Source organism: Homarus americanus, unplaced genomic scaffold (genome assembly GCF_018991925.1).
Source record: "Homarus americanus isolate GMGI-L3 unplaced genomic scaffold, GMGI_Hamer_2.0 scaffold54332, whole genome shotgun sequence".
Lineage (NCBI taxonomy): Eukaryota > Metazoa > Arthropoda > Malacostraca > Decapoda > Nephropidae > Homarus > Homarus americanus.
The window spans coordinates 209,135-232,729 of NW_024744014.1; the positions used below are offsets into that span (position 1 = coordinate 209,135).

Sequence of the window (23,595 nt, forward strand, 5' to 3'; positions counted from 1 at the left end):
TCTCTTCGTCTCTCTTTTTTTTTTTTTAGCTTTCTCAGAACCTGTTGTTGTCTGTCTGTGTTTTTGTCTCTCTGTCTTTGTTTGTCTTTGTTCTTCTTCTGTCTCTTTATTTAATTCTTATAGTATGTTTGTTTCCGTTTGCCTGCTTCTTACCCCCGGCTGTCTGTCTGTCTGTCACTCTGGTCTTTCTTCTCTCTCTTTATTCTCTCCTATCTCCGTCTTTCTCTATTTCTGTTTGTGCTCCTCCCCCTCTCTTGTCTGTCTATTTCCGTGTTCACTCCTGTCTGTCTCTTGTTATTTCTGTAATTATCTCTCGGAAATATGCCTGAACGAATAGGGTATAAAATTCTGCAAAGTAAATATTCGTGAAGTAGTTGTACACGAACGACCGGTTAAGAGAGAGTATAGTTTAGGGAGAGTATTGAAAAACTTAATAGAACCAGATTATCCATTAATGAATACTATTATACTCGTTTGTTACTACTACTACTACTACTACTACTATTACTACCGGTACACACGACCACTACCCCTGCTATTATTATTATTATTATTATTATTATTATTATTATTATTATTATTATTATTATTATTATTACTTTTTAAAGACTTCAAAATTGCATATTACTATAAACTGCTACACACTAATTATTACTTCTACAACGGCAATTGGGTGAAAACATGGCATGTATATCACTGCAGTTCCCTGATATCCTAATTGTCTACTCATGACCACTGTTAAAATACTTGCATTTCAAGTTAAAATAGAGTTATTCTTTAATACATTACACATTACGGTATATTGCAGGGTCGCCACCTTATCAGTGGTATTTCTTCCGGAATATAAAATGTTTGTCAATCCGGCAGCCATACAATGGAAAAATAAAATTACTTTCTACTAAATTGAAAACAGGAAGTTGGTCCTACCTCTGTGCCGCCAACGAAACGACAAAAACAATTGCCGAACTGTTATATTTTAGCAGGAGAGGACCACTGGACGACTGTGGACCTCTTCTGGTAATAACACATTGTAATGATCTTTTCATCAAGAACGAGGCGCACAACCTACTTATTTCTTGAGTAAATTCAAAGTAGCCTTTTCTAGCTTCGCCAACGGGATATGTTTACTGTGAAAATCCCGAAAAGACCAAACCAAAAGTGGTGACCCTGGCATACACCATTACCCAGGAATAAATTATATACAATTTGTCTCTACCCAAAGCCTTTACTCAATAACCTCAGTGCATGTAACTTCCTCAACTTTAAGTTCGAGGCCTATGACGGCCGCCTTTTAGGATATTTACCATCTTTTCACTCTATCATTCCTACAAAATAATATAATAGTGGTCCTTACAACCATCAGGCTTACACCATAGTCGGTACAGCTGACAATAATGAAGGTATTCAGTGGTATTATGGCTCCGGAAACCATGACACCTCACCCACTGCCAATGTCAAGTTGTCAATATAGACTGCCTGACCAGCGGCCGCGTTTAGTTGCTTCAAGATTTAAGAGAAAGAACTTCCGTTTTCCCTCAATTTCCATACACAATGTTTGTAAGGAATATATCATTATCAGTTAATTTATGGCTTTGGTGAAATAAACTGGTAAATAACTAAAGTCGGAACAACGAAACAATAATGCACAGTATATTACCGTCCCATAATATGAGCGTCAGGTGGTGGGCCTCGTTCACCACATTTATATTAACACACGAAGGTCGAAATTTGCGTCAATATTTCCAGCTATGATCTATTGTATGATTTTATGTATTGATATAGTTAACATCCAATAGTAAAAAAAAATCATTAAAGTACATAAGAACATAAGAATGGAGGAAACTGCAGCGGGCTTATTGTCCCATACTGCAGGCACACTGGGCAGTCCCGTTTACACCCAACCCCTGTCGCTTATACATCCATTCAACCTATGTTTGAAGCTATCTAGCGTATTCGAGTTAACGATGATGTTTGGTAACTTGTTCCACTCATCCACTACTGTATTGTCTAATTTACAACCATTGTTACGAATTCGCTCCTGGTTAGATAGTTTGAGTACCTTTGTTATATCACCTTTGTTTAGCCCTGACTTCCATTTATACACCTCTATCATATCGCCCCTCACTCTATGTCTCTCGAGGGAGTGCAAATTAAGATGCTTTAACCTGTCTCTGTACTCAAGGTTCCTAATACCCGGGTTTAATCTTGTCAACGTGCGAATATTTAAGAATCCAATCCTGACCTAAACTAACCTAACCTAACCACATATTCCCCCAAATTACCTTTTTATCATACCCAAACGTAACTTAAAGCCGCCTTGCCACTAATACTTAAATGAATGCAGCAACTTTCATAATATTTTAGGCACTGTCCAGGTCACTCGGTCATTCACCTCTCAACTTAGGGTACTCACCTCGGCGACCCAGATCTTAGAAAAGTCAGGGTTGAGGTAGTACTTGATGCCTTCTGCGGCGCCCGGTAGTGTCACGCCCCTGATGAGCAGGATGAAGAGCACCACGTAGGGGAACACCGCCGTGAACCACACCACCTGCAGGAGGGAGAGTGTTGGTTATTGTGGCGTTGATGATGATGGTTGTGATGATCAATATGGTGTTATGGTGTTGGTTAGTACAATGAAACCTCGATATAACGGATTTTACTCTCCATATAGTCCGCTAAATAGAAGTTTTACTGTATGATGATGATGATGAAGCACACTTGACATAGTTCGATCATACTACAGGCAATAATTCAATACTTAAATTACTTATATTTCTTGCTAAAAACTCAAAAACATTAAAAAGATCATATTTAGTTTTTCATTATTCTTGCAGTGTCTTGGTATTAATTAGTATATTAACCAAAGTTCAAACGCCATATTCCCTCCTGTAGAATCTCAGTCTGGCAAACTTCACTCATACCGCTGATTCCCTGTGGCAATAATTCTTGTACAATGTTTTAGTAGACAACAACAGTTCAAGACTACCTCCTTTATCTTCAGTTAGTCACACAGTGTAACAAATAAAATAGCTCTACCATTTATGATCAAAATTTGAAACAAAATGATAAGAGCAATGATAATTCAGGTGATACATAACAGCTTTGTGGTAGTTACTGTCATAAGGATGGTGGTAGTTGTGGGTGTAACGTCCATGATGGTGGTAGTTGTGGGTGTAATGTCCATGATGGTAGTAGTTGTGGGTGTAACGTCCATGATGGTAGTAGTTGTGGGTGTAACGTCCATGATGGTAGTAGTTGTGGGTGTAACGTCCATGATGGTAGTAGTTGTGGGTGTAACGTCCATGATGGTGGTAGTTGTGGGTGTAACGTCCATGATGGTAGTAGTTGTGGTTCCTTTATTGAGGTGGTGATGGTGGTTGTTGTCTCATGATAATAGTGGTTGTCACCCTTCTAGAGGAGCAGGTAGTTGCTATGATCATAGTGGAAGTTACTACTCTAGAGGTGGTAGTAGTTGTGGTAGTTTTGGTTCAGACGATGGTGGTACTTGCATCATGATAATAGTGGTAACACCAGTGGTAGTTACGTTCCCAGGGGTGGTAGTGGGGGTGGTAGTTGTGGTTGCAGTGTGCCCATGACGGCCACAAATGTCCCTCGATAAAGGCCTTTTGGACGGTGAGAGAGGGCAGTAAAATTAAACGGCTCCGTGATTCATCAGAGCCGACCCTCACTCCGTGCCGGCGGGGCTCTCCCTTCGCGGGCGTTTGTATGCCGTCCCCAAACCCAATTTCGTGCTGTTAACGACGTTACTGGGGGTTAAAAGCACCCGAGTTCACCCACGGCGGCTATACCTCATGGGAAGCTCGCCGTCACGCTACTGGTATGTTGGTGTTACGCTATTTACCTTCCCAAACTTTACGCTTGGTTGTTGTGTTGTTTTACTGTTGACTCTTTTTGGATTCTTCTTTCAAAACCTTTTATATTTTTGTCTAATCTTTACAATATATTTAAATTTTTTGATTTGTCTATCAAAGTCTTTTATTTTTTCTGTCAAAATCTTTTATATTTTTCTATCAAAACCTTTTGCACTTGTGTATTAAAACCTCGCTCTTGTGTATTCTATTTTGCAATAAAAAGTGAGATATTTCGTAAACGGAACCTGATTTAGAACTCGTTAAAATGAGTTTTATTTTGTTATAAAAATCTTACGTAAATAGCTGTCATAATCTGACTCAAGACTCAGTTGTTTTACGAGAAAAGCTTTATGTACCCATCATTAAAACCTCCCACAAATAAACCAATACGGTATTATACTTCACAACCAAAACCCAACGTATTTTATTTTCAAAACCTAACCTAAAACTCATTAAAATGTATATTAAAAAACCTCATGTATTTCCCCATAAACCCCATCTACTCTTGGAAACAGCAATGGTCTTTATCTTATCAAAAACTCATATAGAAATCAGTTGAGATAGTTAGTAGTAGTGTAGCGTAGTGTAGCGTAGTGTGATGTTGTCAGCCTCATCAATCATAATAACTGAACATATTTTGATAAGTCACTCTTGTATTATTAATTATCGTTTTCTTTCAATCATCATTACCAGTCGTCAGGGGATACATTTGTAAACTAGTCACATAAGACGGCAATTTTGACAGGGTAGGTAAATCCATTTTTTTCGTGGTTAATAATTAGTTTGACCCATACGCGTTGTAAATAGATGTAAATATATACTTTTTTCAGATGATTCTATTTAATATATAAAAGTTCAATATGAAGTGTTTATTTATTTATTTCTACAGTCTAGGGACGGAAGAGTAAACAGGAGATAAATATATTAGTTTGTTTCTGTCTTCATCACACGTCTGTTACCTGGCGAAAACTGGCCATGTTACACCCTCATCTGCTTACCTGTTGGGGGGTAATCTCTCAGTACTCAGGTGAACACGGAACAGCCACTAGAACCGTATGCATTATTACACACTATAGGATTATCACCCCTAATCTCATCTACAGCTGTCGGAAAGAATTTTATTACCCCGATATCTATAACTTTGAGGTGTACAAAGGTCACCAAGTCAGGTCACGAGGTCAGGTCACGAAGTCAGGTCACTAAACGAGGAGTCAATTAACTCAGGCTTGTGGTGACCGTAGAGTTATTTATTATGTTAGTTGATTGAGTGTTTAATATTCGTCTAATGTGAATGAATATGTATTTAATGGGTGAAAATGGTGATGGGGTTGGATGAGGGGTGTAAATATTGATGTAATGGGTAGAATAAATAGGTAGAAATATTGAAGTAATTGGTAGAAGTATTAATGTAATGGGTAGAAATATTGATTTAATGGGTAGAAATATTGATGTAATGGGTAGAAATATTAATGTAATGGGTAGAAATATTGATTTAATGGGTAAAAAAATATATATTTATTATTTTACATAGAAAAGACAAGAATTAAATCGCGTATTGCTTTTCAATATTTTTTCCCACGGATACAGTGAAAGAAAGAAAGAAAGAAAGAAAGAAAGAAGAAAGAAAGAAAGAAAGAAAGAAAGAAATAAAGAGAAAGGTTAGATAATGAGAGAGATAAAGGAAGAGGTGAATACTGACTGGAAAAAAAGGAAAATAGGAAGCACAGCGAGAGAGAGAGAGAGAGAGAGAGAGAGAGAGAGAGAGAGAGAGAGAGAGAGAGAGAGAGAGAGAGGTGAAGAAGAGAGAAAGGAAGTAAGATAGAGGGAGAGAGAAGAGAGAATGAGCGAGAGGTGCTGAAGAGAAAGTGAGAGAGAAAGCAAGAGAGAAAGTGAGAGAGAGAGAGAGAGAGAGCACTAGCCTCCCTCTCAACCATCATCACGGTCATTACACGGGGGGAAAGTGGCCCTTTTGTGACGCTATTGCGACTGAGTGAGTGAGGGAGGGAGATGGGGAGGGTAGGAGGGACGGAGGGAGAGAGGGAGGGAAGGAGGGAGGGAGATGGAAGGAGGGAGGGAAGAGCAGGGAAGAGAGGGAGGGAGGGCAAAGGCAGAGAGAGAGAGGTAGAGGTGATGTTAGGGGGAGGGAGGGAGGGGTGAGTGAACAGCATAAATCGCAAGAATGGAGGTGGGAGAGGGGGAGGGATGGGGGGAGAGGATGGGAGGTGGGGAGAGGGAGGGAGGATGGGGGAGAGGATGGGAGGTGGGGAGAGGGAGAAAGCCAGTCAAATATATTGCAAAAGGTGTAAAATTTCTTACTGCACGGTGAGGAAGGAGGAGGAGGGAGGAGGAGGAGGAGGAGGAGGAAGAGGTGAGGAGGAGGAATAGGAGGGAGGAAGGAGAAAGAAGAAAGAGGAAGAGGAGGAGGAGGAGGAGGAGGAGGAGGAGGAGGAGGAGGAGGAGGAGGAGGAGGAGAAAAGGAGAAACAGTAGGGAAGAGGAAGTGGAGAAAAAGGGGAGGAGATAAAAGAAAAGCTTAAGCAGACCCTCACCATCACCACTCACTTACCTCCCTCGCCCCATCACCCTCCCTCACCCTATCACCCTTCCTCACCCCATCACCCTTCCCTCACCCCATCACCTACTCCCCCTCCCTCACCCCATCACCCTCCCTCACCCCATCACCCCTCTCCCTCATCCCATCACCCTCCCTCACCCCATCACCCCTCCTCACCCCATCACCCCTCCCTCACCCCATCACCCCTCCTTCACCCCATCACCCTTCCCCTCACCCCATCACCCCTCCTCACCCCACATCACCCCTCCCTCACCCCATCACCCCTCCCTCCCATCACCTCCCCTCACCCCATCACCCCTCCCTCACCCCATCACCCCTCCTTCCCACCCCATCACCCTCCCTCCCCCATCACCCTTCCCTCACCCCATCACCCCTCCTCACCCACACCCCCACCTCACATGTTAATAAGTAGCTGGGTCTTCAAATATATCTCGGTTCTCTCTCTTTAATACCTATGTGAGGGGAGGGGAGGCAGCTGAGGTGAGGACCTTGTTACTATTGCTTAATAATGTAACGAATGGAGTAGAAGTCACTTTACTACTACTACGACTACTACTACTACTACTACTACTACTACGAATAATAATAATAATGATAATAATAATAATAATAATAATAATAATAATATTAATAATAATAGAGAAGATGAAGAAGAAGGACACACACGCATACACACAGGTCAACGAGTAATAATAATCGCAACACTTCACTTATGATTCTCTTCCACTCAACTCTATCTTAATCCTCTATCCTCCATCTTTCTCTCTCTCTCTTTACTTCTGTCTCAATTGCCCATCTTTCCCTCTTTCATTTTCTCAATCTTCCATCCTTCCTTCCTCTCTCTCGACCTCTCTCTCAATCCTTCATCCTTCCCTCCCTCCCTCTCAATCCTTTATCCTTCTTCCCTCCTCTCTTTTTTTTTCTCAATCCTTCATCCTTCCTCCCTCCCTCTCAATCCTTCATCCTTCCTCCCTCCCTCTCAATCCTTTATCCTTCTTCCTCCGTCTCTCTTTCTCAATCCTTCATCCTTACCTCCTTCATTCCCCCAATCCCCACCCCTCGTTCCTTCCTTCTTCTCTCTCTCTCTCTCTCTCTCTCTCTCTCTCTCTCTCTCTCTCTCTCTCTCTCTCTCTCTCTCTCTTCATCTTCCCAACAGAAAATTCTCTATTTTTTTATATTCTCTTTACATCCTTCCTTTATCCTTTCCTTCTTCATTTTCTTCTTCATCTCCTTTTAATTGTCTTTACCTTTTTAACCTTTCCTGTTTCCTTCCTCCCTACATCACCCCTTTCTCAAATTCTTCTCTACTCCCTATTATCGCCACTGTCCTCTTCCCTTTTACACTCCTCTCATCTTCTTCCTATCTCCTTCTCGCTTTTTCTTCCTCCCTATGTCTTCCTTCCATTCCTTTCCACCTCCCCATCTCTCACTCCTTTCCTAGCCCTTCCATCCTTCTTACCGTCTTCCTTAAGTTTTCTTCCTCCTCCTCCCCTTCCTTTTCCCCTTCTTCTTCTTCGTTTTCTTCTTCCTACTCCCCTTCTTCTTCTTCCCATCCTTCATCATGACTCCTTCTTTCTCTTTTTATTTATTTTTTACTGTTTCTCTTCTATCTCTTCCACCTCCCATTCTCTTCTCCCTTCATCCATTCTCTCACTTCTACCTTTTATCCCTTATATCTTCATCTCCATATTCGTTTTTCCCTATTTTTCACTTCCCCTCCATTCACTCACCTTCCCTCCCTTATCCTCTCTACCTTTTTCTATTTTTCTCCCTTCTCTCCCCCACTGTGTCTCGTTCCTCCACTCCCCACACTTCCCCTCCACCCTTCCACACATCCCATTTCCCCATCCTCCACCCCCACACTCCCCCTTCTCCACTTCTTCCCCTTCCCTAATCCTCTCCTCTACTCCACTTCCTCACTTTCCTCCATCCTCCTTCACCCACTCCACACCCTCCACCCACTCCACACCCTCCACCCACTCCACACTCTCCTCCACTACTCTCATAACCAGGATTAATTTACAGAGTCCTCGTGTGTGTGTGTGAAATTTTTTTTGGGGGTATCTGTCTGTACTCTTTCAGTCAGTAGTCGTCTCGTCTCTTTTAAGTCAATGGAAAAAATAATGTCTTCACTGAGTCTGGCTTCTCGTGTGATGTGACTGACCTGTTCTCTTAGCTTCTTTTATCCTCTCTCTCTCTCTCTCTTTCTTTTTTACTCCCTTTTATCATCTCTCTCTCTCTCTCTCTCTCTCTCTCTCTCTCTCTCTCTCTCTATTTATTTCTGTTTGTCTGTGTGTGTGTGTGTGTGTGTGTGTGTGTGTGTGTGTGTGTATATGTATATGTACAGTCCCCTTCACTAGTATGTTTACAGGAGCTCGTCAGGTTTTGTGCAGTGTGGCAGCCCTGTGTTTGTTTACATTCTACAAAAGGAAATAAACAACAGTAAACATACTATAGAATCAAATTAAAACAATATTAAAACAAACACCTCAATGTAATGATATGTGGAATGTTTATATGATGAGCCCCTGTAAACGCACAAGTGAAGGGGACTGTATGTATGTCTGTCTTCATAAATAATCAAGTGAAGCAGTAATACGACATAACAAGCTTGAGGAAACAACATCATTACCTTAACTACCTCATTAACGACAATTACCTCAACCTTTAAGACAGGAGATTGCTTATTGACGGTATACTGATCAGACGGTTAGCTCCTCCCTAGCTCTCGATTCTGTCTTATGCGGTACACAAACACCCGAGTCTGTCTATATAAGCTTGTCTGTCTGTCTGTCTGTCTGTCTATATCGTGGGATGCTGTCTTATATTGTACACAAACACCTTAATAGCCACTAGCACTAGGGGAGGTAGCCGGCACCACACCTGGAGGAGGAGGAGGAGGCAGCCTGGGGCGGGATGTGGAGGTCTTGGTGCCAATACCAGACACCACGGCTCCAGGGGTGGCACCTCCCTCTTCTCCTTTTTATATCTTATTTCTCTTGTCCTTCTCCTCCCTTCTTCCTCTTGTCCCTTGTCCTTCCTTCTCCCTCTCCTCCCTCGTCCTTTTCTCTTCTTTTTCTATTCCATTATTTCTTTTCTTCTTTTTCTCTCTCCTACCTTGTACGTCTCTTAAGTCAGTGCCAGGGACCTCGCAGTTGTAGTTAATATTTAATCAATCAATTCCTCTCAACTGTCTTCCGTCCCTCTCTCCCTCCCTTCCCTCTCTCCCTACTTCCCTCCCTCCCTCTTTGCCTTCCTTCCTCCAGGTCTTTTTCCTACTTTCTTCTCTACGTCTTGTCTCTGTCTTTCCCTCTCTCCCTTTATCACCATACCCACGTCCCCACATAGCTTGCAGGACATAAAGACACCCTTTGTCCCCTTCTTTCCCCTTCCCCTTTATCCCCTCCTCCTCTCCTCCTACCCCCTACTCTCTTCCACAATCCCTCTTCCTACCATCTAACTCTACCCCTTCCCCCAAACCCCTCCTCCAATCCCATACCCCCTCCCCTCCTCTTCCCACTACCCCTCCCCCCTACCCTTTGCCCCTTTACCCACGTGCCCACATACCTTGCCAGAGGTGGAGATGCCCTTCCACAGAGAGAAGTAGCAGATGAGGTAGACTGCCAGGAGACACAACGCCAGGTCCCATTTGATGATTCCTAAGTCATATATACCGGGGCTCTCTTGTATCTGAAGAACCACACGCCTGAAACATAGAACCACACGTCTTGAGGACAATGGTTTAACCCATTGAGGATAATGGTTAACCCCTTGAGATATATTTTTATTCATTTTTTTTTTTTTTTTAACAGAGATTAACCCACCCGGGCACAGGTCACTGACCCGCATTGGGACCAAGGGGGCGAAAATGTAATAATAAGAATAATAATAAAATAAAAATAATAAAAATAATAATAACAACAACAAAAACAATCATAATAATAATAATAATAATAATAATAATAATAATAATAATAATAATAATAATAATAATAATAATAATAATAAAAGACCATAAAGAAATACAAAAATGAAAAAAAATCAGTAGTGAGACACAATACTATATGTACTGTATGTTGTGTTGTCAATAGTAAGAGAAACAATTGAGACCCTGCAATTGTGTGGAAATGAGGCAGGAAATAAGATCAGCAATTTTCGTGATGCCATATGGCAGCAGGGTCTACCATTGGACAATACATTATGCTTCCAATATCTTCCCAGGCGGTAGTACCCTTTGAGGATGGTGGTTTAACCCCTTGAGGACGATGGTTTAATTATACCTCTCTTTTCTTCCCTCCTCTTTTATATATGTTCTTCCCTCCTATACTCCTTCTCACTTCTCTTTCTCCTTCTCCTCCTCCTCTTCTTCTCTCTCACTCCTACCTCTCGTCTTCTTCCCTCACCTCTACCTCTCCCTGCTCCTTTCTCACCCTTACCTATACCCCCCCATTCCCCCCTCCCTTTCTTCCTCCCTAACACTCCCACCTCTCACCTACACACCCATCTACCTCCCTCCCTCACCTTTACCTCTACCTCCTTCACCTTCCCACCTCTCTCCTCCCTACCTTCCTCCCTCATACCTCACCCTCCCACTTCTCTTCTCCCTCACTCTTGCCTCAGTGACAGCCAGCTTTCATCTCCTAACATCACTGATCTCAATTACCTATAACTCAATATTCACCCGCCTGACACACTCTTGGTTCTACCTGTCACACCACCAGGCAGATAGGTGCGAGAGTGTACTAGCCAGCCGACTGTCACACCTTTCTCTCCCTTCTCCTCGAGCCTCAGGAGTTTAAGCCAGACCTAACCTAACCTAATATTATTTTTATCTAGTCTAACCTAACCTAATTTGGCTTGACCTGACTTGACCTGTGTGTGTGTGTGTGTGTGTGTGTGTGTGTGTGTGTGTGTGTGTGTGTGTGTGTGTGTGTGTGTGTGTGTGTGTGTGTTTTTTTATTGACCGACACTAAGATGATGAACGTGTCTCGTTTTACGCCTCTGTCCGTGTGTGAAAATGTTTGTACCTGTGGGACTGTCCGTGTAGAGAGAGAGAGAGAGAGAGAGAGAGAGAGAGAGAATATTGTTGTTTCTTCTCCTGTATGGCTGCCTCTACATCGCCAGCTAACTCACTCCACAACAATGCCATTGTACCACCACCACCAACTCACACTACTCACCACTACCACCACCACCACCACCACCACACCACCACTACCACCACCACCACCACCACCACCACCACTCACTACCAATCACTACTACCACCACCACCACCACCACCACCACTAATTACCACCACCACCACCACCACCACCACCATTAAACAACAATAACACCAATTTTTTCACCACACCGATGTTATCATGTCACCAGAGGAACATCACCTCCACTTTAAGAAGACACCACAAGCCCAAATCCACTGTACCTCATCAATATCACTACTCATTACCACAGACACAACACCATTACTTATCACCACAGCTGTCATCACAACACCACCACCACATTACACCACTACAACACCAAAACACATTACAAACAACACTACAACACCACAACACCACCCGCCCCCCCAAAAAAACAGCATTATGCAGTAAGTGGGTTAGCATGTCGGAGTGGAGCAACACCAAGGCGATGAATGCAAGACGGTGGAAGAATGGTGAAGTCCTTATGGAGAGCGGTAATGGATCACGGGTGGGCGGTGGGTGGTGGGTGTGGGTTGGGTGGTGGGGGGGACACGTCTTATTAATAGTCTGCCTGGGGTGCTGTTAGGGGGGGTGGGGAAGGTGGAGGATGGAGTGGGACTGGGTGGGTAATGAGTAAAATTGGAGTAGGGGAGGGGTTAGGGGGACTGGAAGGGGTGGGGAGGAGCTGGAGGGGGTAGAGAGGGGCTGGAAGGGGTGGGAAGGGGCTGGAGGGGGTTGGGAGGGGCTGGAGGGGATAGAGAGGGGCTGGAGGGGGTGGATTTAGTGGTGGTAATGAGGATATGAGAGGTAGGGGGTTAGGGGGATTTATCTAAGGGGGTCATATCTATAATGGTAGTACTGCGGGGGGGGTAAAGGGGGGTAAGAGGAGGGTATGGGGTAAGGGGGGGTAAGGTGGGGTAAAGGGGCGAGGGTAAAGAGGGGGAGGGACGGCACTTACAGGTAACACTTAAAGTTGACCTAGAGGTTAATAACACAGGTGAGAAAGACGACTCATCTACCTGTCCTAATGAACATAATACACTCATGCGTAGATAATGGGTAGGTAATGGGTAGATAATGGGTAGGTAATGGGTAGATAATGGCTAGGTAATGGGTAGATAATCGGTAGGTAATGGGTAGATAATGGACAGGTAATAGACAGGTAATGGGCAGATTTAATGGTTTGGGTTTATGTGGTTTAATGATGTTAATATGTCAGTCCAGTTTGTTTATTAAGAATATTTATGTTGATTTAATAAGTGACAATATCTCAGTAGTGATAAGTGGGTCAGTGATCCTGTCCTAACCCGCCAGACACTGCCATAAACCCCGCCATACCCAGCCCCAAACCCGCCATACCCAGCCCCCAAACCCCCATACCCAGCCCCCAAACCGCCATACCAGCCCCTAAACCCCGCCATACCCAGCCCCAACCCGCCATACCCAGCCCCAAAACCCACATACCCAGCCCCAAACCCGCCATACCCAGCCCCCAAACCCGCCATACCCAGCCCCCAAACCTGCCATACCCAGCCCCCAAACCCGCCATACCCAGCCCCCCAAACCCGCCATACCCAGCCCCCAAACCCACATACCCCAGCCCCCAAACCCACATACCCAGCGCCCCCAAACCCGCCATACCCAGCCCCAAACCCGCTATACCCAGCCCCCAAACCCGCCACATACCCAGCCCCCAAAACCCGCCATACCCAGCCCCCAAACCCACCCAGCGCCACCCCAAAACCCACCCAGCGCCACCCCAATACCCACCCAGAGCCACCCCAATACCCACCCAGCGCCACCCCAATACCCACCCAGCACCACCCAAACCCACCCAGCGCCACCCCAATACCCACCCAGCGCCACCCCAAAACACCACCCGGCGCCACCCCAATACACCCTTAATCAACAAGTGGATCAGTACCCCACCTAGCCCACCGACCCCGTCCACCCCTGCCCGCCCCCATCCCGTTCCGCCCACTGCACACGTTCATATTCAACAAGTGGTTCAGTCTTTCACCCGCCCCTCCCTGCCCCGCCCACCCTGCCCTGTCTTGCCCCTGCCCACCTCACCCCCCGCCCTGCAGTGCACGCTCACCCCACCCCTGTCCCGGCCCTCCCTCCCTGCCCCGCCCCACTGCCCCGCCCTTTCTGCCCCTGCTCACCTCACTCCGCCTCACCCCGCTCCGCCCCGCCCCAGCTAGTAGACAGGACACAATCCCTACACAACCTCAATGTCCCACCCCCCTGCCTACTCCCAACACGACCCTTATCAATAATTGGTTCAGTTTCCCTCCTCACTCCTCCCGTCACCTCTTTTCCCACCCCTCCCAGCACCTCCCCAACCCTTCTCCGTCCCTACCCGCCTCCCTCACCCCTTCTCACTCACCCAACCCTAGCCCCCCCCCCCGCCGCCCGCCGCCACCTCCAGCACCTGGAACCCCAGTGCTCCTCACTAAGCTTGGTAAATAATCCTCCACCCGCCAGGCGGAATTGAGGATCTTCAGTATAATCCTGGAGGTGTGTGTCTCCTCCTGGTCTCCTCCTGGTCTCCTCCTGGTCTCCCGTACCGTCCTCCTAGCCCCTATATCATGCTAGACTGTACTTTTCTACTGGTCTCCTATACCAGGTTATACTGTCCCTCTTGTCTCCTGCTGGCCTCCTAGACTAAGCAATATTGTCCTCCTAGCCTTCACCTGTCTCATATACCATACTACACTGTCCTCCTACTCTCCCCTTGTCTCCTAATGTCTCCTACACCCTCAGAAACAAAAGAATAATGGTCTCCTACACCTACACTTATACCTGAGAAAGATATGTGATTATGATAGGTACATTGTTCTCCTCCTTCTGGCCTCCTACAACCCCCCCTCTCCCCCTTCCCCCTGGCCCCCATATCACTTCCTTCAACTCTCTCCTTCCCCTGGTTCCCCCACTTCAACCCCTCTCCCTTCCCCTGGCCCCATACTTCAACTCTCCCCTCCTGGTTTCATATCACTTCAACACCCCCCTCCCCTTCCCTGGTTTCCCATATCACTTCAACCCCCCTCTCCCTTCCCTGGTTTTCCCCATATCACTTCAACCCCCTCTTCCCCTGGTTTCCATATCACTTCAACCCCTCTCCCCTTCCCCCTGGTTTTCCCATATCACTTCAACCTCCCTTCCCTGGTTTCCCCATCACTTCAACCCCTCCTCCCATCCCCTCTTCCCCATCTCTTCAACCCCTCTCTTCCCTGGTTTTCCCCATATCACATCAACCCCCCTCCCCCCTTCCCTGGTTTTCCATATCACTAACCCCCTCTCCCCTTCCCCTGGTTTTCCATATCACTTCAACCCCTCTCCTTCCCTGGTTTCCCATATCACTTCAACTCTCCCCTTCCCCTTTCCTCCATATCACTTCAACCCCTCCCCCCTTCCCCCTGGTTTTCCCCATATCACTAACCCCCTCTCCCCTTCCCCTGGTTTTTCCATATCACTTCAACCCCTCTCCCTTCCCCTATCACTTCAACCCCCTCCCTTTCCCCTGGCTTCTTCAACCCCTCTCCCCTTCCCCTGGTCCCCATATCACTTCAACCCCCCTCTCCCCCTTCCCCTGGTTCCCCTGACACCATTCAACCCCTCTCCCCTTCCCCTGGTTTTCCCCCATATCACTTCCAACCCCTCCCTTCCCCTGGTTTTCCCCATATCACTTCAACCCCCTCCCCTTCCCCTGGTCCCCCATATCACTCAACCCCCCTCCCTTCCCCTGGTTTTCCATACTTCAACCCCCTCTCCCCCCCTGGTTTCCATACTTCAACCCCCCTCCCTTCCCCTGGTTTTCCCCATATCACTTCAACCCCTCTCCCCTTCCCCTGGTCCCATCACCAACCCCTCCCCCCCATATCACTTCAACCCCCCTCCCCCTTCCTGGCTTCACTTCAACTCCCTCTCTGGTTTCCATATCACTTCAACCCTCTTCCCTGGTCCCCCCTATATCACTTCATATAGTTAGTCTCTCTATAAAACTCACTTGTCTCTGTCACCCATGTTGTAAAAGTTGTAAAATATAGGAAGACGCGATGAGGTTGTAGTTAGTGTGTTGTAGTTATTGTGTCCAGCCCAGCAGCAGCCAGCAGCCAGCAGCCAGCCCCAGCCAGCAGCCAGCCAGCGTCAGCCAGCAGTCCAGTCCCAGTCCCAGTCCCAGCAGCCCATGCCTGCAGCAGTCTGCAGCGCCTGCAGCCCCAGCTCAGCGCCCAGCCAGTCTGCAGCCAGCAAACCCAGCGTGCCTGCAGCCAGCAGCTCAGTGTCTGCAGTCAGTGTCAGCAGCTGCCTGCAGCCAGTGCCTGCTAGCCCATGCGTCGTGGTGCTGCCTGCAGTCAGTGTCAGCCATGTTGCAGCGTTTGTCAAAGTGCTGCAGTCAGTGTCACGTGCCAGCGTGTTGCAGCCCAAAGTGTCAGGTAGCCAGCGTGCCCCAGCAGCCAGCAGCCCAGCCCTGCAGCCAGCGCCCAGCCAGTTCTGTCAGCGCCTGCAGCCAGCGTCCTGCAGCCAGTGCCTGCAGCCCCAGCGCCCCACAGCCAGCCAGCAGCAGCCACTGCACAGCCAGCAGCCCAGCGCCCTGCCCCATCACCCCCAGCCCAGCCCACAGCCACAGCCCAGCCCAGTGCGCACCAGCAGCCCAGCGCAAGCTGTCAGCGCCTGCATCTCAGCACTGCAGCCAAGTCATGCTGCCTGCAGCCAGTGTCAGCCAGTCACCAGTGCTCACCCAGTGGCTGTAGTTAGTTAGTGTGTTGGTAGTTAGTAGATGTAGTTAGTGTGTTGTAGTTAGTGTGTTGTAGTTAGTGTGTAGCAGTGTGTAGTAGTTAGTGTGTTGTAGTAGAGTGTTGTAGTTAGTGTGTTGTAGTTAGTGTGTTGTAGTTAGTGTGTTGTAGTTAGTGGTTGTAGTTAGTGTGTTGTAGTTAGTGTGTTGTAAGTTGTGTGTTGTAGTTAGTGTGTTGTAGTTAGTGTGTTGTAGTTAGTGTTGTGTTAGTGTGTTGTAGTTAGTGTTGTAGTCAGTGTGTTGTAGTTAGTGTTTGTAGTTTGTAGTTAGTGTGTTGTAGTTAGTGTGTTGAGTTAGTGTGTAGTTGAGTGTGTTGTAGTTGTGTAGTTAGTGTGTTGTGAGTTGGTGTGTTTAGTTATGTGTTGTAGCTATTATGTTGTAGTTAGTTTGTAGTTAGTGTGTTGTAGTTAGTGTGTTGTAGTTAGTGTGTTGTAGTTAGTGTGTTGTAGTTAGTGTGTTGTAGTTAGTGTGTTGTAGTTAGTGTGTTGTAGTTAGTGTGTTGTAGTTAGTGTGTTGTAGTTAGTGTGTTGTAGTTAGTGTGTTGTAGTTAGTGTGTTGTAGTTAGTGTGTTGTAGTTAGTGTGTTGTAGTTAGTGGTAGCTAGTGTTGTTAAATGCAGGGTTGTAATATCTTGCATCCGAGTCCAAACAGGGGAGGAGGAGGAAGGGTGAGGGAGGGAAGGGTGAGGGGAGGAAGGGAGGAGAGGGAGGAGAGAGGAGAGAAGGAGGGTGAGGGAGGAAGGTAAAGGAGGGAAGGAGGAGAGGAGGAAGGGTAAGGGAGGAGGGAGGAGGAGAAGGAGAAGGAAGAAGGGAGGAGGGTGAGGGAGGGAAGAGTGAGAGGGAGGAAGGGTAAGGGTGGGAAGGAGAGGGGAGGAAGGGGTAAGGGTGGAAGGAGGTGAGGGAGAAGGTAAGGGAGGGAAGGAGGGTGAGGAGGAAGGGTAGGAGGGAGGAGGGAAGTGATATAACGATTTTTTTATTAGTGATAATTATTTTTTAACTTCCTCCACCTGTCACTGACCTCTCATGTGTGTGTGTGTGTGTGTGTGTGTGTGTGCTTCTTTGTCTTTGTCTGTTTCTGTCTGTCTGTCTGTCTTGCTATCTGTCTGTCTGTCTGTCTGTATAACTATCTGTTTGTCTGTCTGTCTTGCTATCTATCTGTCTGTCTGTCTGTCTAACTATTTGTCTCGTATCTTCCTGTCTTTGTCCGTCTTTCTGTCTGTCTGTCTCGCTATCTGTCTGTCTGTTTGTTTGTTTGTCTCGCTATATCTCCGTCTGTCTGTCTCTCTGTCTGCCTGTCTGTCTTCTGCATCTCTCCGTCTGTCTGTCTGTCTGTCTGTCTGTCTTATATCGTTAGGCTCATTTCCCGTCACTTCACTCTGTCAATACGTAATTATTCAGCACCTCCTCACCTCCCCCTCCTCCCTCCCTTCCTTCCTTCCTCCTCCTCCTCATCTTCCATCGGTCTCTCTTCCTTCCTCTTTCCTTTCGCCCCCTCCTTCCCTCCTAACCCACCACCCCTTCCTCCCAACCCACCACCTCTCCCTCCCAAACCCACCACCCCTTCCTCCCAACCACCACCTTCCCTTCCTCCCAACCCACCACTCCTTCCCTCCCAACCCACCACCCTTCTCTCCAACCCACCACCCCTTTCCTCCCAACCCACCCCTTTCCTCCCAACCCACCACCCCTTCCTCCTCCCAACCCACCACCCCTCCCTCCCAACCCACCACCTCTTCTCCAACCACCCCACCCCCTTCCCTCCCAACCCACCACCCCTTCCCTCCAACCACCACCCCTCTTCCTCCCAACCCACCCCCTTCTTCCAACCCACCACCTTCCATTCCAACCCACCACCTCTACCTCCCCCTCCTTTCCCTTCTCTCCCTCCCCCTTCCCAACTCTTTCCCCCCTTCCTTTCCCTCCCCCACCCCTGCCACACGGGTCCTCACCACCGGAAAGGTTACATAGAAATCTTACGCCTCACTTCCGCCCTTATGAACCCCACTGCCCAGGGGGGAGGGAGGTAGTGAGGGGGAGAGTGAGGAGAGGGGAGGGAGAGGGAGAGATTGGAGAGAGAAGGAGGGTGAGGAATGGGAGGGAAGGTGATGGATGGGAGAGAGAAAGATGGGGGTGGTTTGAAGAGGAGGAGGAAAGAAGGGTGAGGAGAGGGAGGGAGGGAAGGAGGGAGGGAGGGAGGGAGGTTAGTAGGCTGGATAGGAGACTGGGAGAAATGATGGAATGGGAGGGGAAGGAAAGGAGAGGGTAGTGGGGAAGGAAGGAAGGATAATGATGATTGGTACTGATGGGGTGCTGAGAAGGAAGAATAGAAGGGAAAAGATACGGAGAAGGAAGGAGGAGGAATAGGAGGAAAAAATATAGAAGGAAGGAAAGGGGGAGATGGAGGGATAAAATGAAATACTAAGAGGAAAAGAAATGAGCAGGGGGAGTGAACGTGTTGCTGTAGGCCAGACTGTTGACACGTGTTCCTGTGGTCTGAACTGTGTTGGACACGTGTTCCTGTGGTCTGAACTGTGTTGACACGTGTTGCTGTGGTCTGAACTGTGTTGACACGTGTTCCTGTGGTCTGAACTGTGTTGACACGTGTTCCTGTGGTCTGAACTGTGTTGACACGTGTTCCTGTGGTCCTGAACTGTTGCACGTATTCCTGGTTTGAGGCTGTTGGACACGTGTTCCTGTGGTCTGAACTGTGTTGACACGTGTTGCTGTGGTCTGAACTGTGTTGACACGTGTTGCTGTGGTCTGAACTGTGTTGACACGTGTTCCTGTGGTCTGAACTGTGTTGACGTGTTCCTGTGGTCTGAACTGTGTTGACACGTGTTCCTGTGGTCTGAACTGTGTTGACACGTGTTGCTGTGGTCTGAACTGTGTTGACACGTGTTCCTGTGGTCTGAACTGTGTTGACACGTGTTCCTGTGGTCTGAACTGTGTTGACGTGTTCCTGTGGTCTGAACTGTGTTGACATGTTTCCTGTGGTCTGAACTGTGTTGACACGTGTTCCTGTGGTCTGAACTGTGTTGACACGTGTTCCTGTGGTCTGAACTGTGTTGACGTGTTCCTGTGGTCTGAACTGTGTTGACACGTGTTCCTGTGGTCTGAACTGTGTTGACGTGTTGCTGTGGTCTGAACTGTGTTGACACGTGTTCCTGTGGTCTGAACTGTGTTGACACGTGTTGCTGTGGTCTGAACTGTGTTGACACGTGTTGCTGGTCTGAACTGTGTTGACACGTGTTCCTGTGGTCTGAACTGTGTTGACACGTGTTCCTGTGGTCTGAACTGTGTTGACACGTGTTCCTGTGGTCTAACTGTGTATGTGTTCCTGTGGTCTGAACTGTGTTGACACGTGTTCCTGTGTTCTGAACTGTGTTGACATGTTGCTGTGGTCTGAACTGTGTTGACACGTGTTCCTGTGGTCTGAACTGTGTTGACATGTGTTGCTGAACTGTGTTGCGTGTTCCTGTGGTCTGAACTGTGTTGACACGTGTTGCTGTGGTCTGAACTGTGTTGACATGTGTTGCTGTGGTCTGAACTGTGTTGACACGTGTTCCTGTGGTCTGAACTGTGTTGACACGTGTTCCTGTGGTCTGAACTGTGTTGACACGTGTTCCTGTGGTCTGAACTGTGTTGACATGTGTTGCTGTGGTCTGAACTGTGTCTGAAATTCCCCCCTCCCCTCTTAGCCCTGCAGGTCAACACACAATAAGGTACTGTTGGCCACGTCTTGCCCCTACATTAAATCTTCCTTAAGGCGAAGTACAAACGCAGAGAGAGAGAGAGAGTTCCTGAGTGTTGGTGTTTACGTCAGCTGTTTGTTTATTTACTTTGTTTGTATATTTACTTATTTGTTGATTTATTGTTTTTGTTTAAGTATTTGTTTTGTTTACTTGTTACTTGTTTTGTTTATTTACTTTTTGTTGAATGGAGACCTTGAGTTATGTTGTTTACGTCAGCTGTGTTTATTTGTTTATTTACGTAGTGTTTACATTCATTTCAGGAGATAACTTTACCCTAATCAACTAAATTTGTTTATATATTTACTTGTTTATCGTTGTTTATTAATATTGTTTAAGGACAAATACCCCCCCCACCCCCAATCATCTGTTTTTGTCCATTTGTTTATTTTAAGATTTTATTTGTTTGTTTGTCGTTGTATGTATAGCTGTATGGGAGGTGAAAATTATCCATGAATTAATTTATCTATGTATCATTATATTCATGGAGGTTTCTGTTGTATGTATGTTATGTATATTGGTACAGGGAGGGGGGGAATGAGGGGGGAGGGGAGGAATGAGGGGAGGGTGGGGGAATGAGGGGAATGAGGGGAGGAGGGAGGTGAGGATTGGTGAGGTGGTGGAAGGAATGATATAGAGGTGGAGGGAATGAATGAGTAGGTAGAAGGAATGAGGAAGGTGGTGGAGGGAATGAGGGAGAAAGTAGAAGGAATGAGGGTGGAGGAGGTAGAGAGAATGAAGAAGAAGGCTAAACGATGGAGGTAAAAGAGGTAGAAAGAATGGGTGAGGAGGTAGAAGGAATGAGGAAGGAGGTGGTTGAAGGAATGAATGCGGAGGTGGAGAGAGTGAAGGAGGAGGTAGAAGGAATGAGGAAGGAGGTGGTTGAAGGAATGAAGGAGGGTTATAGAAGTGATAATTATAGAGTATATATTCTGGTATAATTCAGATGACAGACAAACACAGACATTATAGATCAGGGGAGAGAAGGATGGTTGAGAGGGAGGACATGGTATATATTGTATAGGACTCAATGGTAGGACTCAACACTCACGTCCAATACTCTACGAAGGATATCACGGTATAGGACTCAATGGTAGGACTCAACACTCACATCTAGTACTCTACGAAGGATATCACGGTATAGGACTCAATGGTAGGACTGTCAACACTCGTCAATACTCTGAAGGATATCACGGTATAGGACTCAATGGTAGGACTCAACACCCACATCTAATACTCTACGAAGGATATCACGGTATAAGACTCAATGGTAGGACTCAACACTCATCTAATACTCTACGAAGGATATCAAGGTATAGGACTCAATGGTAGGACTCAACCTCGTCCAGTACTCTACGAAGGATATCACGGTATAAGACTCAATGGTAGGACTCAACACTCATCTAATACTCTACGAAGGATATCACGGTATAGGACTCAATGGTAGGACTCAGCACCCACATCTAGTACTCTACGAAGGATATCACGGTATAAGACTCAATGGTAGGACTCAACACTCACATCTAATACTCTACGAAGGATATCACGGTATAGGACTCAATGGTAGGACTCAGCACTCACGTCCAGTACTCACGAAGGATATCACGGTATAGGACTCAATGGTAGGACTCAACACTCATCTAATACTCCACGAAGGATATCACGGTACAGAACTTAGTAGGACTCAATGGTAGGACTCAGCACCCACATCTAGTACTCCACGAAGGATATCACGGTATATATGACTCAATGGTAGGACTCAACACTCGTCAGTACTCCACGAAGGATATCACGGTATAGGACTCAATGGTAGGACTCAACACTCACATCTAATACTCTACGAAGGATATCACGGTATAGGACTCAATGGTAGGACTGTCAACACTCACGTCCAGTACTCCTCCGCCGGTGAAGTAAACTTGATCTTCTCCCTGACGACTTGTGAATCTATCGAGGTGAAGTTATCGAGGGAGGGCAGGATGCTGGTGGTCTCCTCATAACTGGTGCTGTTGGTGTAGATTATCTCCTCTGGCCCATTCCTGCTGCCGATCTGTGGAGTAAAGTAGAAAGTTGCCCTATTAGATGATGCCCTAGTAGATGCCCTATGAGATGCCCTATGAGATAATGCCCTAATAGATGCCCTGATAGATGATGTCCTATGAGATAATAACCTTTAGATGCCCTGAGAGATAATGCCTTATGAGATGCCCTATGAGATGCCCTATAAGATACCCTGTGAGATGCCCTAAGATATGCCCTGAGGTGACCTATGATATACCCAATGAGGTACCCTATGAGATGCCTGAGATGACCCTAACACTATTTTGGGGATGAGATTAGGTTAGTTGGGTTAGGTTAGGTTGGGTTTGGTTGGGTTAGGTTGGGTTTGGATTGGGTTAGGTAGGTTAGGTTAGGTTAGGTTAGGTTAGGTTAGGTTAGGTTAGGTTAGGTTAGGTTAGGTTAGGTTAGGTTAGAAAGAAGGAGAGTAAAGAAGAATGAAGGTTGAAGAAGGAGGAGATAAAAAGATAGAAAAGAATGAGAGAAATGAAGTAGGAAGAGAAGGAGGGAAGTGAGGAAGGATGAATGTTGAAAGAAGGAAGAAAGTAAGAAGATGGAAAGAAAGAAAGAAAGAAGAGTAAAATGGTAACTATAGAAGACAGAAAATGAATAAAAAGTAAAAGAAAAAAAAAAATGTTCAGCTTTAAAAATCCCAGAGTCTATGTAGATGTAGATGGGGAGGAGGTGGGGAGGGATGGTGGAAGGAAGGAGGAGAGGGCAATGTGGGTAGGTGGAGAAGGGGTGGAGGGAGGAGGGATTAGGGATAGAAGAGGCTGGAGGAAAGAATGGTAGTGTAAAGGATGGTGGGGAGGAGGAAGAGTGAGGGAAGAGGGGGAGGTGGGGGGAGTGAGAGGTTAGAATCTCTTTAAAATACTACCCTATGTATTGTTAGAGTCACCACTATTGTTAACGCCGCCACACACCAAGGCATATAATGTATGTATGTATGTATGTATGTATGTATGTATGTATGTATGTATGGTCACTACAGCGGTTTACCTCATCTATGTATACTGTGGGGTGAATGTGGTGTAGGTTAGGTTTATATTGTATGTAAACTCGATTTGGTTTACAGTTTTATCTCTCTCTCTCTCTTTCTCTCTCTCTCTCTCTCTCTCTCTCTCTCTCTTTCTCTCTTTCTCTCTGTAATGAAATATAGAAAGGTGACGTAGAGAAAGTAACTAGCCTCACTCACGTCACACAAGAGGAAGTGAAAGCCGTGAAGAAAGTAACTAGATCTCTGAGGTCACGGAATAACTTTCTCTCGGGAAAAGAAATTTAAAGTTTTAGTTGGTAAACTTTTATCTGAGAGAGAGAGAGAGAGAGAGAGAGAGAGAGAGAGAGAGAGAGAGAGAGAGAG

General features: G+C 46.4%; 1 protein-coding gene across 2 annotated transcripts in view; it reads right to left on the reverse strand.

The window, feature by feature from the left end:
- Window positions 1–23,595, reverse strand: part of LOC121877599 (sodium-dependent dopamine transporter-like) — an 83,335-nt gene that overhangs the window by 17,147 nt on the left and 42,593 nt on the right. For both annotated transcript variants that reach the window (XR_006091028.1, XM_042383400.1), the window contains exons 5-7: window positions 22,067–22,227; window positions 10,014–10,152; window positions 2,414–2,548 (exon numbers count right to left, since the gene is read on the reverse strand). Coding sequence is in view for 1 of the 2 variants with exons in the window: in XM_042383400.1 (XP_042239334.1) it covers window positions 2,414–2,548; window positions 10,014–10,152; window positions 22,067–22,227 (435 nt within the window). In the remaining variant the exon portion in view is untranslated. The remainder of the gene's footprint in view (window positions 1–2,413; window positions 2,549–10,013; window positions 10,153–22,066; window positions 22,228–23,595) is intronic.